Below are 13,603 nucleotides of genomic sequence, written 5' to 3' on the forward strand. Positions count from 1 at the left end.
TAGAGAAAAATCTAAGCAAACTTCATTTTAGAGATGAGGTAACTGAAGATCCAAGAGATTGATTTGTCCAGGGGAACACAGAGGCTTGCTGGCAGAACTAGAACCAGAATCTAGGTCTCCTAATATCAGCACTGTGGCTTATGTATACTATGTAGCTCTGGCCATTCAAATTCTGTTTCTGAAAATTCTTCATTGGACATATGTCCTTTATGAAGCTCCATGTTCTCATAAAATAACTAAAACAATGTAGAAACACTGTAAATCCCTCCTCTTTGTGTCCCTTATTAAACTAAGCATATTTTCCCTTCCTTTCAACTTGACAGCATCTTTGTCTATTACTCAAAAATTACAATCAGAACCTTACTAAATCAGGGTTTAATTTGCTACACAGTACATCACTGGGACTTAGAAAACATAAAATCATCTGAAAAAAAAAAGAAATGGAAGACTTAAAAGACTCACATGGTGCTAGTTAGAGAACCATCAAAGAACATATATAGCATCTCCACTGACAAGAGATTCCTTACTACCCACCCATCCATCTCCAACACCTTCATCAATGTCCTCTCCCACTCCTCCCCCTCTGCAAGTATGGATGTGATACTCTGGCTAAAAAAATATCATCTGGTGACCACACTTATGAGAATGAGTTTCTGTAAATTCAGGTAACAGATACAGATCATCATCACTGCCTTATATACTTGAAACCTTTCTGGGCTGGTAGGACCTGCTAGGAGCTTGTGGTTCCTTGGCACAGAATGGTCACCTTTATGCCAATATCAGGCAAAAGAGAAGGATTTCAGTGGTAGCACTATTACTATATTATAAATCACTATTATTCTTGTACATTTACATAAATATATTTTAAAAATGTTTGTTAATTAAAACTTAAATGTATTAAATTCATGCTTTCACTTAAAAAGGAGCATAGTTTTTATTTTTTTTTTGTTGTTGTTTTTTGGCAGGGCAATTGGGATTAAGTGACTTGCCCAAGGTCACACAGCTAGTACATGTGTCAAGTGTCTGAGGCCACAGTTGAACTCAGGTCCTCCTGACTCTAGGGCCAGTGCTCTATTCACTGCACCACCTAGCTGCCCCGCTTTTTATTTTTTTATTTTTTATTTTGTTTTTTTGAGTATAGTTTTTATTGCCGAAATATTATTAATAAAGAAATTAGGATTATAACCTTGTTTGCAAAACATTACAAAGGAGGGGATGGAAGACTACTAAAAATATTGCTTCAAACAAAAAGGAGAAAATGAGCCTAGAGATACTTGGCAGTTAAAGTCAACTAAGTTAGATTATTCCAAGCACATTCATAGATGAAACCAGGAGGACAACAAATAGAAACAAAAATGGAACAGATAACCTGGCATTATTATTATACTCTATTTTCATCATTGTTGACGGAAGAACTAACATGCTTGGGATGTAACACTGCAGTGTTCAATGAGTTATATAGGAAACAGAAATATGGCTTAAGAAGAAATAAAGAAGCACAGTTTGAGCAGACCAAATACACACACACACACACACACACACACACACACACACACACACACACGAAATTCAAGTGGAAGGTGATGCAATCTTAAAAGTAATCAGGATATAGCAAAGACAGGAAGATTCCTAAAGCATATGAAAGATCATAAACTGTATTAACACTAGAAAAAGGAGTTCAAGAAGGCAGCAGCAGCTACTAATTTACATCACCTATTTTCTCATCTTTATAATGCATTTATGACAGAAAAGGTATGTGAAATTCAGGGTACCCTTGATAGAACTGCAACAAAGGATGAGGCAGGCTTCTGCAGACTATTTTCCACAGCAGATCGCCATTTTCAGTTTCATAACTGACCGAGAAGTATAAGGAATACATAACCCCACTGTCTTTTGCTTGCTGATCATACACAAAAAAAGTTTTTCACTTGATAGAGGAAAATGTATAAGCTCTCTTCCCAAAAAGGTATCTCATACCTATGTTCAAATCATGTAAAAGTACTTGATAAATAAATTCACAGAGATAACTTCAGTTAATGAGCCTTTAAGACTATCTAAGTTGTAGAAAAGATGCTGACTTGCTTTTGTAGAGGGAGTTTCTTCACAGCAAGTTCTGGATACCAATGGAATCACAGGTCCAGAACAACAACAATAAAAATGAGCCCCTTATTATAAATATCAAGTGACGTATAAACCAGGAAAACATGACCATGTAAGGTATTTTTCAGTGTCTCAATGAATATCATATGTAGTTCAAATAGAAGAGGGATTCCCTCAGATAGAAGGGTTGTTCCAATATTTCTGTTCGGGGAATGCATTGTGCAGCTTACATCAAACCATTGCGATTCATAGGACCTTTCCAATCAGTTTATTATTACTTTTATTTCACTGACCCACCAACTGAGGTAGGAAGGGGGAATCTCCTTTATCCAGTGGTCTGCTGGTAAATGTTTGTGTTTAACAAATTGTCTCTCAAGGAAAAAAATGTAGATATTTATGTTTCACTAACATTATTGATACTTTCTTAAGTCTAGACAATCAACAAAAGAATAAGCGAAATCTTTATAGTTTACTGATTTCCAAGATGTGAATGTAACACTGAAAATTTACCAGTTTCCAGGTACACCCTTGAATCTATTCCTATTCTCTCTTGTTCTTCCACATTAACTTCAAAATAGGAAATGCACCTAAACATGACAGGTATGACAGTATACTAGATACACATGTGACCTTGTGGAGACTCCACTATCTTGTCCAGCTCCCTCATTTTATGGGTGAGGAAACTAAGGTCTCAAAAAGGGACTTAATCTAAGGTCATATAGTTAAGTAACTGGCAGTCAGAAAATACTGGTGATCCTTTCCCTAAGTCCCTCCACACTTTTCATCTAGGTCTTTTCCCTTTCTGGACTGTGTTCTACACTCAGGAAAAAACACGATGACTTACTTTTTTCTTGTTAAGATAGCCAATAATAGCTAGTGTTTCTACCACGCTTTAAGAGTTGCAAAACACTTTACAAATATTTCATTTTATTCTCACAACAACTCTTGGAGGTAGGTGCTATTATTATAGTTTTACAGATGAAGAAACAAAGGCAGATAGAGTTTAAGTGATTTGCTCAGTCACACAGCCGGTAAGTGGCTGAGTCTCTATGTGAACTCAGGACTTCTTGACTCCAGGCCCAGCCACTGCACCACCAAGACTGTTTATATCTTTTTCAAATATCTGATGAGCAAAGTCAATAGGATAATAAGAGCTAATATTTCAATGACATTTAAAGGTTTACAGAGTATCTTACAGATATTAATTGATCTTCAAAACAACTCTGTGAGATAACTACTACAAATATTATCCCCATTTTATAGACAAAGAGCCTAATGTTGAATGACTTGTTATAGTTCTACTACTTTTAAGTGTCAGGGCCAGGATGTAAACCTAGGTTTTTTGATTCAGTCTGAAGACTGTTTTTGTTCTCAGAAGCTAAAATATCAGCAAGGTACACACACTGATCATTGTATGTCTACTTTAGTTTACAGTTATCTCTTGAGAATAAACTAGTCCCTTTGCTAAGGTAGAGAGAGATGTGAAGGGTGGAAGGAGAAGAAACAAGTGTGGTCCTGAGCTTTAGAGATTAATATCAAAGACACAGTTTCACCTAAATGACAATACAAGCATTTAGGATAAGCCCTCAGCAAAACTGTGAAGTCAGGCAATTTTGTCTTTGTTTTTATAAATACTTGGCTCACAGCAGAAGATATGATATCAGTCATTTGTCCTCCAATTTGAATTTACGTAACTAGCATTGGGACATCTATACATTGAGCTTTAGTTTTAATCTAGAAATCAAGATTTTGACCCTAAAGGAAGTTTGAAGAATCATGGAGCAGGGATATTTCTTGAGCAAGAATCCCTTTGATAGGTGCTCCTGATATCATTATAGGTTGGGCTGCCTAAATGCTGCATTTCACAGTAAGGGTGGTCATTGGCATAAATCATGGTATATATGTAAATTAAGTTCAACAGCTATTTTAGTTCCTGTGCTCAAACCTTGGTTGTCCAAATAAATGTCATGAGGTAAGACAGCCTGAGAAGCACCTTGGTGTAGTGAACAGAGGACTAGCCTTGGAGGTAGGAGGATCTGGGACCAAGTCCCCACTCTGACACATACTAGTTGTATGACCCAGGCCAAGTCATTTAATCTTAGTGCTCTATTAATCAACTGATAAGCATTTATTAAGCACCTATTTTATACCAGGTTCTGAGGAGAGAAGTACAAAGGATGAAACAGTCCCTACTTGCAAAGAACTCACACATTAATGAGGGAGACAACACAAACCTACAGAAGTATATACAGGGGGCAGAGCCAAGATGGCAGCTGGAAAACAGAGACTCCTTTAACCTCTCCCCCAAATCCCTCCAAACACCTGTTAAAAATGGCTCTGAATAAATTCTAGAGCTACAGAACCCACAAAATAACAGAAGGAAACAAGTCTCCAGCCCAAGACAGCCTGGATGGTCTCTGGGAAGGGTCTATCGCATCATGCTGGGAACAGAGTGCAGCCCAGCATGGGCTGTGCCAGAACCGACCTGATCAGAAGTTGGGCAGAGCAGGCCTTAGGGCCCTGAATCACTGAACTGTGGCAGTTACTAGACTTTTCAACCCACAAACGCCAAAGACCATGGAGCAGGTTAGAGGGTAAAATGCTGGATCGGGGCAAGAAAAGTACATGGTCCAGCTCCAGGCTCACACGGTGGCAGATCAGAGTGGGAGTGCAGGAAATGCCTTGCTGGCACAGAGACAGGGTTTTCCTGCTTTGTCCTGCTTGGATCTAGGTCACAGGCTTGGTTGGTGGTTCTTGGGGGGAGGAGTACTGGTGTGGCAGAGACTGCAGTGACAGTGGAGTAGAAGTAGCTCTAAAAACAGCAGCACAGCCCCTAAAGCTTGGGACAAAGTACTCTCTACTCTAAAAGCAGTCATACCCCGACAAAAAGCTCAAGGGTCAAGTAGCTGGCTGGGAACATAACCAGGCAGCGCAAAAGGACTCAGATGCAGACTCAGACTATAGAATCTTTTTGTGGTGACAAAGAAAATCAAAACACACAGCCAGAAGAAGTCAACAAAGTTATAGAGCCTACATCAAAAGCCTCCAAGAAAAATATGAATTGGTCTCAGGCCATGGAAGAGCTCAAAAAGGATTTAGAAAAGCAAGTAAGAGAAGTAGAGGAAAACTTGGGAAGAGAAATGAGAGTGATAAAGAAAATCATGAAAAACAAGTCAATGATTTGCTAAAGGAGACCCCCCAAAATACTGAAGAAAATAACACCTTAAAAAACAGACTAACCCAAATGGCAAAAGAGCTCCAAAAAACCAATGAGAAGAAGAATGCCTTGAAAGACAGAATTAGCCAAATGGAAAAGGAGGTCCAAAAGACCACTGAAGAAAATACCACCTTAAAAATCAGACTGGAGCAAGTGGAGGCTAGTGACTTTATGAGAAATCAAGAAATTATAAAACAGAACCAAAGGAATGAAAAAATGGAAGACAATGTGAAATATCTCATTGGAAAAACCACTGACCTGGAAAATAGATCCAGGAGAGATAATTTAAAAATTATTGGACTACCTGAAAGCCATGATCAAAAAAAGAGCCTAGATATCATCTTTCAAGAAATTATCAAGGAGAACTGCCCTGATAGTCTAGAGCCAGAGGGTAAAATACAAATTGAAAGAATCCACAGATCACCTCTTGAAAAAGATCCCAAAAAGAAAACTCCTAAGAATATTGTTGTCAAATTCCAGAGTTCCCAGGTCAAGGAGAAAATACTGCAAGCAGCCAGAAAGAAACAATTTGAGTATTGTGGAAACACAATCAGGATAACACAAGATCTAGCAGCTTCTACATTAAGGGATCGAAGGACTTGGAATGTGATATTCCAGAGGTCAATGGAGCTAGGATTAAAACCAAGAATCACCTACCCAGCAAAACTGAGCATGATGCTCCAAGGCAAAATATGGATTTTCAATAAAATAGAGGACTTTCAAGCTTTCTCAATGAAAAGACCAAAGTTGAATAGAAAATGTGATTTTCAGATACAATAATCAAGGGAAGCATGAAAAGGTAAACAAGAAAGAGAAATCATAAGGGACTTACTAAAGTTGAACTGTTTTGCTTACATTCATATATGGAAAGATGATGTTTGTAATTTATGAGACCTTTCTCAGTATTAGGGTAGTTGAAGGGAATATACATATATATTTATATATATATATATATATATATATATATATATATATATATATATATATATATATATATATATATATATATATATAGACAGAGGGCACAGGGTGAGTTGAATATGAAGGAAAGATATCTTAAAAATAAAATAAAATTAAGGGTTGAGAGAGGAATATATTGAGAGGGAGAAACAGAGAGAAAGAATGGGGCAAATTATCTCACATAAAAATGGCCAGAAAAAGCAGTTCTGTTGGGAGGGAAGAGGGGGTAGGTGAGGGGGAATGAATGAATCTTGCTCTCATCAGATTTGACATGTGGAGGGAATAACATACACACTCAATTGGGTATCCTACCCCACAGGAAAGTTGGGGAAGCTAGTAACAAAGGGGAGATGATACAAGGGAGGGCAAATAGGGTCAGGAGGTAATCAAAAGCAAACACTTTTGAAAAGGGACAGAGTCAAGGGAGAAAATTGAATAAAGGGGGACAGGATAGGATGGAGAGAAATATAGTTAGTCTTTCACAACATGAGTATTATGGAAGGGTTTTGCATAATGATATATGTGTGGCCTATGTTGAATTGCTTGCCTTCCTAGGGAGGGTGGGTGGGTGGGAAGGGAAGAAGGGAGAGAATTTGGAATGCAAAGTTCTAAAAGTGGATGTCCCTCCAAAAATTTGTTTTTGCATGCAACTGGGAAATAAGATATATAGGCAATGGGGTACAGAAATCTATCTTGCCCTACAAGAAAGTAAGGGGAAAGGGGATTGGGGTAGAGGGACTGGGATGACGGAAGGGAGGGGTGACTGGGGAACAGAATATATGCTATCTTGGAGTGGGGAGGAGGATAGAAATGAGGAGAAAATTTGTAACTCAAAATCTTGTGGAAATCAATGTTGAAAACTTAAAATATTAAATAATAAAATATGAAAAAAATTTCAAAAAAGAGAGTTTGTGGTAGAATTTCTTTACCTTGCCTTTGCAAAAGATGCCAGTATACAAGATAGAGAGTATCATTTGATAAACATCACTATTGTTTCTAATGCAGTTTTCTCGAGGGTTTTGTACTTTGTTGACACTAGTGTGCATTACTTAAATTTCTAGTATGATTTGTAAGTGATCAGAATAGATTTGTTATTTATATAGTGAATGAACTTCTACAACTCAGCAATGAAAATTTATTCCTATAATTAACAAAGGATAGGAACTCCATTTTGTGATCACTATAATATTCAGGCTATAGCATCTGTACTAGAGCTATGAATGGAAAACCAATACCAAGGCAAGAGGAGTCTAAGCGTGTTGGCTGATTATTGTAGGATGCTTCAAAAATACAGCAAGAAAATAATCACTATCTACATTTAAAATCAGTTTAATGTGCATAATTTTATTTAGTAAAAATGATTTTTTAAAAATGTTAGGTTTATGTATTTTTACACGTGTGACAGAAAAAAAAAACCCCTAAATACAATAAAACTGGACTGATTTTCAAGGACTAAACCTTTAAATGGCCACAACAAATTTAGATAAAAATATTTTCTTGCTCTTTTTTTTTACACTTTACAAAAAATAAAAATTAAATAATAAGCTACCCAAAGAGAGGATTCATAATATTAAGTTTTAACCTTTCATTAAACACACACACACACACACACACACACATACCTGAAGGAAAATTCTTCCAATTCCACTCAACAGCTGAGGCTCTTGTTCTGGGTAGTATCTGATAACTGAATGATATGTATCTACAGCAAGTACATAATCCTAAGAGGAGAAGAACACAAAGCCATAGTTTAAATTCAGAAGTTTAAATTCACCTTTACTCATACTCATTTTAGTTAGCCAATCAATAAGCATATGTTAAGTGTCTTACTATGCAGAGGCAACTGGTGATGTAGTGAAAAGAGTGCTGGGCCTGGAGTCAGGAAGACTTGAGTTCAATTCTAAATTCAGATATTTACTACCTGTGTAACCCTGGGCAATGCATTTAATATCTGTTTGCTTCAGTTTCCTCAACTGTAAAAAGGGGATAATAACAGCACCTACCTCATCGGGTTGCTATGAGGATCAAATGAGATAATATTTGTAAAAACCCTTACTATAGTGCCTGGCACATAGAAGGTACTATATAAAAAATGTTATTCTCTTAATCCCTCCTACTACATGCCAGGCATCACTTAAGGGGAAATTACTTTGTGCAATATACATACATACAAACACACTCTGAGAGGCAGCATGGAAAAGTGGATGAGCTGACTTTGGAGTCAAGAAGATCTGGGTTCAAGTCCTGCCTCTGACACATAATGATTATGTGCCCTTGAACAAGTCACTTAACTTCTAAATACCCTACACAGCTCAAGTCTGTAGGTTGCAGAGAAGGTGCTGACTTGAACTGGTAGAGGGAATTTCCTCATCAGGGAGTTTCCCCATGCCAGTGAAATCACAGGTCTAGTCTCGATCACTTTAGGAATTGGAAGAAAATTTACAGAGGAAGAATTAAGGCTCAGAAAAGGGAAATGATTTGCTCAAGATTGTACATGCAGTAAGTAGTAAATCTTGGATTCAAACTTGTATCCAAATCTAGTGTTTTGTCCACTGTGCCATATTCCATATAAATACATACCTATACACATAAATATAGATGGGTGTGTGTGTGTATACACACATACACTCATTCTATTTCCATCTAAACTATTTCTTAATCATCAGATTCTGAGAGTAGACAACACTATCCAATAGTCTGTCTATGTTAATCTTGTCCACTGATACCAGTGTTATAAAGGGGTTCCCAGTGTTTATCTGTAATAAAAGTTGATGAACCATTACTCATCACTGAGATGATAGCTTTTGGTGGTCTCCTATTAGCTTAATTAGGCAGGCAGTTCTTTATCCCAATATTTTTTTCTTCCAAGTAGCAATTAGGATCTCAATTGGATGGTACATCTAACTCTCCTCTGCCAAAAAAATTATGAGAATTGATAAATTTTGTCTTTATTCACTTTCCAAATAAATAAGATTAATTCACATTCAGTGTGCCTCAATGGAATATTAAGAAAGGCTAAGAATTGAGACAGGCTATTAAGATACTTAAAAATAAATCTTAACACCCCCCCCCACCCCCCCCCCCCCGCCAAAACAAACAAAAAACTTCAAGGTAATGCTCATACACCTGAGTGTAATTAGTTCTTTACCTGGTACCAAGAGCACTTACTCTTTAGAAAAACATACAAGAAGACTTTTAACTCTTCAGCTTACTTATAAAGTAAATATATAGTAACTTGTATTTCTCTGCTTTTAATGGTTAATCTTAATATCCCAGCAGGTACATTTATTTCCTTATTCTTCTGCATACTAAATTGTATCCAAACTTGGACTTGGAGTTACTAGTTTCCTAATTGGAATGTTATAAAGAAAGACAGGCAACATGTAAAATTCCAATTTGGCAGGAAAAAAAAATAAAAGGCTCCAGGTTTTCCTTACAGTCTACCAACTTCAAGTGGAGCTCATTAAAACTAATTTTATTCAAGGCTAGATAAGCTGTACAACCAGACAGTGCACCTTGGCTTCCTGCTCCTATTGCCTCTCACTACCTGTCACTGCCTCATAGTAACTGAGGCAGCAGCTGGCCTGTTTTTAGTCAATGTTGAGAGTGTCATCCCTCATACAAGCCAAGCTGTTTCTACTGCTGTTCTGGAGGCTACTTCACCAATCCCCTTTAGGGTAAAGGGTGTCTCTGTGTGGGAAGGGGAATATACATTTTCCAGCTCAAAATTTTAAATCTAAGGTTACAGTTAAGTATGCTATGACCTTTGAACTTTTCCTGGGCTTTTGTGGTGCTAAGTAAACATCTTACAATATAACAATGCTTTCTTCCCAACAGCCACCCTGTTAAGTAGATAGGATAGAAAGAGGATTTCTGTTACTACAGTTAATTAGTGGGAGGGAGCCAGAAAAAAGTGGGGCAGTAGACACAGGTGGATGAATTGCATAGTCTACATTACCTCCTATCTTTGGGAGTTGGGTGGCAATATGTGGGTGTATCTGAAATTCCATACCTCAACAGGGCTCTACACTATCAGAAATTAATACTCATCAATGAGCATGTTTACATCCTTTATCTTTGGCTTATGAATGAATGAGCAGGGAAAATGTGCTAACCTTTTGGAGGCACGTTAACCTAAATATGTGCTCCAAATCTTATGCTCCATAAAAAATTTTAGCTTGTGTAAACAGCTCTATAAGAAAGGTCTGAGTAGGGGGAATAAAGGGATCTGGAAAAGAAGTTGTGGGAAAAGGCCTACCTAATACTTTTCATTTTTATTATATCTAGATTCCATAGTGATACTCAAGCTTCCATTGCCTAACCAGAGACCAAGTGCACTCATTTCCACAGGTTCAGAAGCCTTCCTGTGTACTAGAGGTAAAACCATCACAACAGATCATTATTTAGGAGTATGAAAGTACTTACTGCACACAGAAAGACATTAATGAAGCCTAAGAACTAAAAAGGAGGCATTTTCAAAAAGTGAAATTCTCACAGACATGCAATGGATCTATTATACTATGCTGTGTACCAGGTATATCATTATACCAATGAAAGCACAGCAGTGAATTTTGGGAATTCTATCAATATAGTGCAGTAATTCAATTCACAGACTACAGGAAAAGGACTTGAGGCGGCCAGGAGGAGAAACCATTAGAAGATGAGACGGTGATGGCGACCATAGTGTGTTTAAGTACACACTTTTGGCAAGTGGGACCAGAATTCGGTAAGAAACCAAGAAGTAATTGCTACATGCAGCTCCTGTATTCCCCCTATTCTCTATGTTTTCTGCATAGAAAGGCAGGAGATTTATAGCTATGCACTCTGGTAAAATAAAATGTGACATTTTTGTTATTGTTTAGTCGTTTTCAGTCATGTCTAACTCTTCCTGACCCCACTGGGGGTTTTTTTGGCAGAGATATTGGAGTGGTTTGTCATTTCCTTCTCCAACTCATCTTACAGATGAGGAAACTGAGGCAAACAGGGTTAAGTTACTTGCCCAGGATCACACAGCTAGTGTCTGAGGTCAGATTTAAACTCAGGAAGATGAGTCTTCCTGACTCCAGGGCTGGCACTCTTTCCACTATACCATCCAGCTGCCCCAATATGTGACATATTGAAAATCAAATCAAATTAAAAGGATTGTTTACTTATTGCAGGTTTTTCACAATGAATCTAATTTACTCTCCTGATCATATAGGTTTGGCCTTGAAGAAAGATATGAATGATTTGTTCAAAGGGACAAATCTATTTTGATTCAATCTCTACCCTTTTCCCTTTAGCAGTGGCATTTGTTTGGTGCCCATGAAACTAGATTTACAACCATTTCAGAACCAGAAAAGACTGGTGTAGCATAATTTAAACAACTGGGTGGGTGATTTATGGGGTCGGTCACACACACACACACACACACACACACACACACACACACACACTCCCATTTAAAACGAAGAATTTCAAGCTATGTAGGAAGGTGTAGAGGGTAGGTGAAATCAGAAGGGCATACTTGAGCTGCTACCTTGTACACTAAAATAAGCTGGCCTATGACTAATATGCCTATATCCTAAGTACACCTGAAGGGAATTTCTATCTTTTAAGATCTAAGAATATGAAGAAACTTTTTAAAAAATAAGAACAGTGGTGAAATTTTTAATATCTTTTGAACAGTCCAAGCATATTTTAATAGTATAATATGCCAAAACATAGAGCTAAAGCAAACTATTAGAATGTCTATGTTAAATTTCTCATCCTAAAAATTAAATGACTGCTTATTTCACTTTAATACGGATATTATTAAAATTTATTCAATGGCTGATTAACATCATTAGCTCATAAAAATAATCCAATTAAAAGGCGAACAATATATATGCATGTATATTTCTGTGTATGTATACATATATATGTGTGTATATACACACACATACACACATACTACATATACATATATATACATGAATGACATTCTATTGCAATAACACATCTACTCACTAGATGGCAACAGACTGCATCAACTCAAAATAGCCAAAGCCTGAATTTTACATTCTTTTATATACGAATGAAAAGATTAATTTGAACATTAAAATTAGATATTAGTATATGTAAATTTCCCTTAAAAACACAGCATGCCACTGTGCAGTGAATTGTGACATATAGGAGCAAAGAACTGACTTTGCTAACTATTGCTGTTGTTAAATATTAGAATATAAAGAGGAACAGATTTATCTTTACTTGACCATTTTCTATTAATGCATCTTAAAAATTCAAATGAAAACCTACCAGCTTAACAGGTAAATTCAATCCTCTTGGAGGAGTTTTAGACCTAGAGCATAATGAAACATCAAAGCTGCTAGTTCAAAAGGTGTTTTGCATAAGAATGTTCTGGCAAGCTGGGTACATTCTAGGTGAAGTGCAAAATGACCATAGGGGGTGGGGGTGCTCCATCAGTTTTACCACAGGTGGCCAGGTGGGAGATTTCAGCACTGGTTGTTCTGGAGGCTGCTAGAGAGTATGACCTGCTTTTGGATGGGCAGAGTAAATGAGCTATAGGACTCTAGAGGGCTACAGTGAGACTTCCAGAAATGTGGACAAGTAGTTCAGAGGAAGTGGTTTTGCTTAACATAGTGCCTGGAGGAGAGATGAAACACACAGGACTTGTTAAAAGAAAGGGCCTGGGGTTGTTAGCATGTGGAACTCCTATTGACATATATCAAGGTGGGAAGACCTATTGTAGGAATAAGAGCAAAATGCAAGTAGCAAACAGTACCAGAAATATTTCAGAGACACTGTAAAACACTAAGTTTAGGAAAAAACCACTGATTTTCTTATAAAAAGAACATATATGTAAAAGAGAAGGTCTTAGATATATAGATGATAGAACTTTAGAGGCTAGAAGTGCTTGTGGAGATACTTAAGATCAAAGGATTTAAAGCTGGAAATGGACCATAGGGATGATTTAGGCCAGTCTCCTCATTTTGCAAATGCTCAAACTGAGGCCCGGGGGGGAGGGCAGATTTATCCAAGTGACAGAGCTAGTATTGTTGAAAAATAATGCGGTTTTTAAAATTTACATGTCCATACCTCCAAAGTGTGCCTCTTTTTAGAAAGGATTGGCAAGGAAAACTGAGATCATCATGGGGAAGCTTTTCACCTGTATTTCACGTTTCAAAGCCTAAATCATATTGTAAGAGATGAGGGAGTGATTTTGTTTTCACAGTTGGGAGCGTTCCTCCTCCCCCGCCACTCCCCCCCACCCCCCCCCCCCAGCTTTGGCAGAGTGTAGGCCAGGTGACTGATTGGAGCTGCTTCCGATCAGAGCTCTGATCTGGC

General features: G+C 37.4%; 1 protein-coding gene across 2 annotated transcripts in view; it reads right to left on the reverse strand.

Moving 5' to 3' along the window:
• Window positions 1-13,603, reverse strand: part of TRAPPC12 (trafficking protein particle complex 12) — a 157,781-nt gene that overhangs the window by 18,442 nt on the left and 125,736 nt on the right. For both annotated transcript variants that reach the window (XM_036751096.1, XM_036751095.1), the window contains exon 9: window positions 7,900-7,998. In XM_036751096.1, the coding sequence (XP_036606991.1) occupies window positions 7,900-7,998 (99 nt within the window). The remainder of the gene's footprint in view (window positions 1-7,899; window positions 7,999-13,603) is intronic.

The sequence above is a fragment of the Trichosurus vulpecula genome, chromosome 3 (genome assembly GCF_011100635.1).
Source record: "Trichosurus vulpecula isolate mTriVul1 chromosome 3, mTriVul1.pri, whole genome shotgun sequence".
NCBI lineage: Eukaryota > Metazoa > Chordata > Mammalia > Diprotodontia > Phalangeridae > Trichosurus > Trichosurus vulpecula.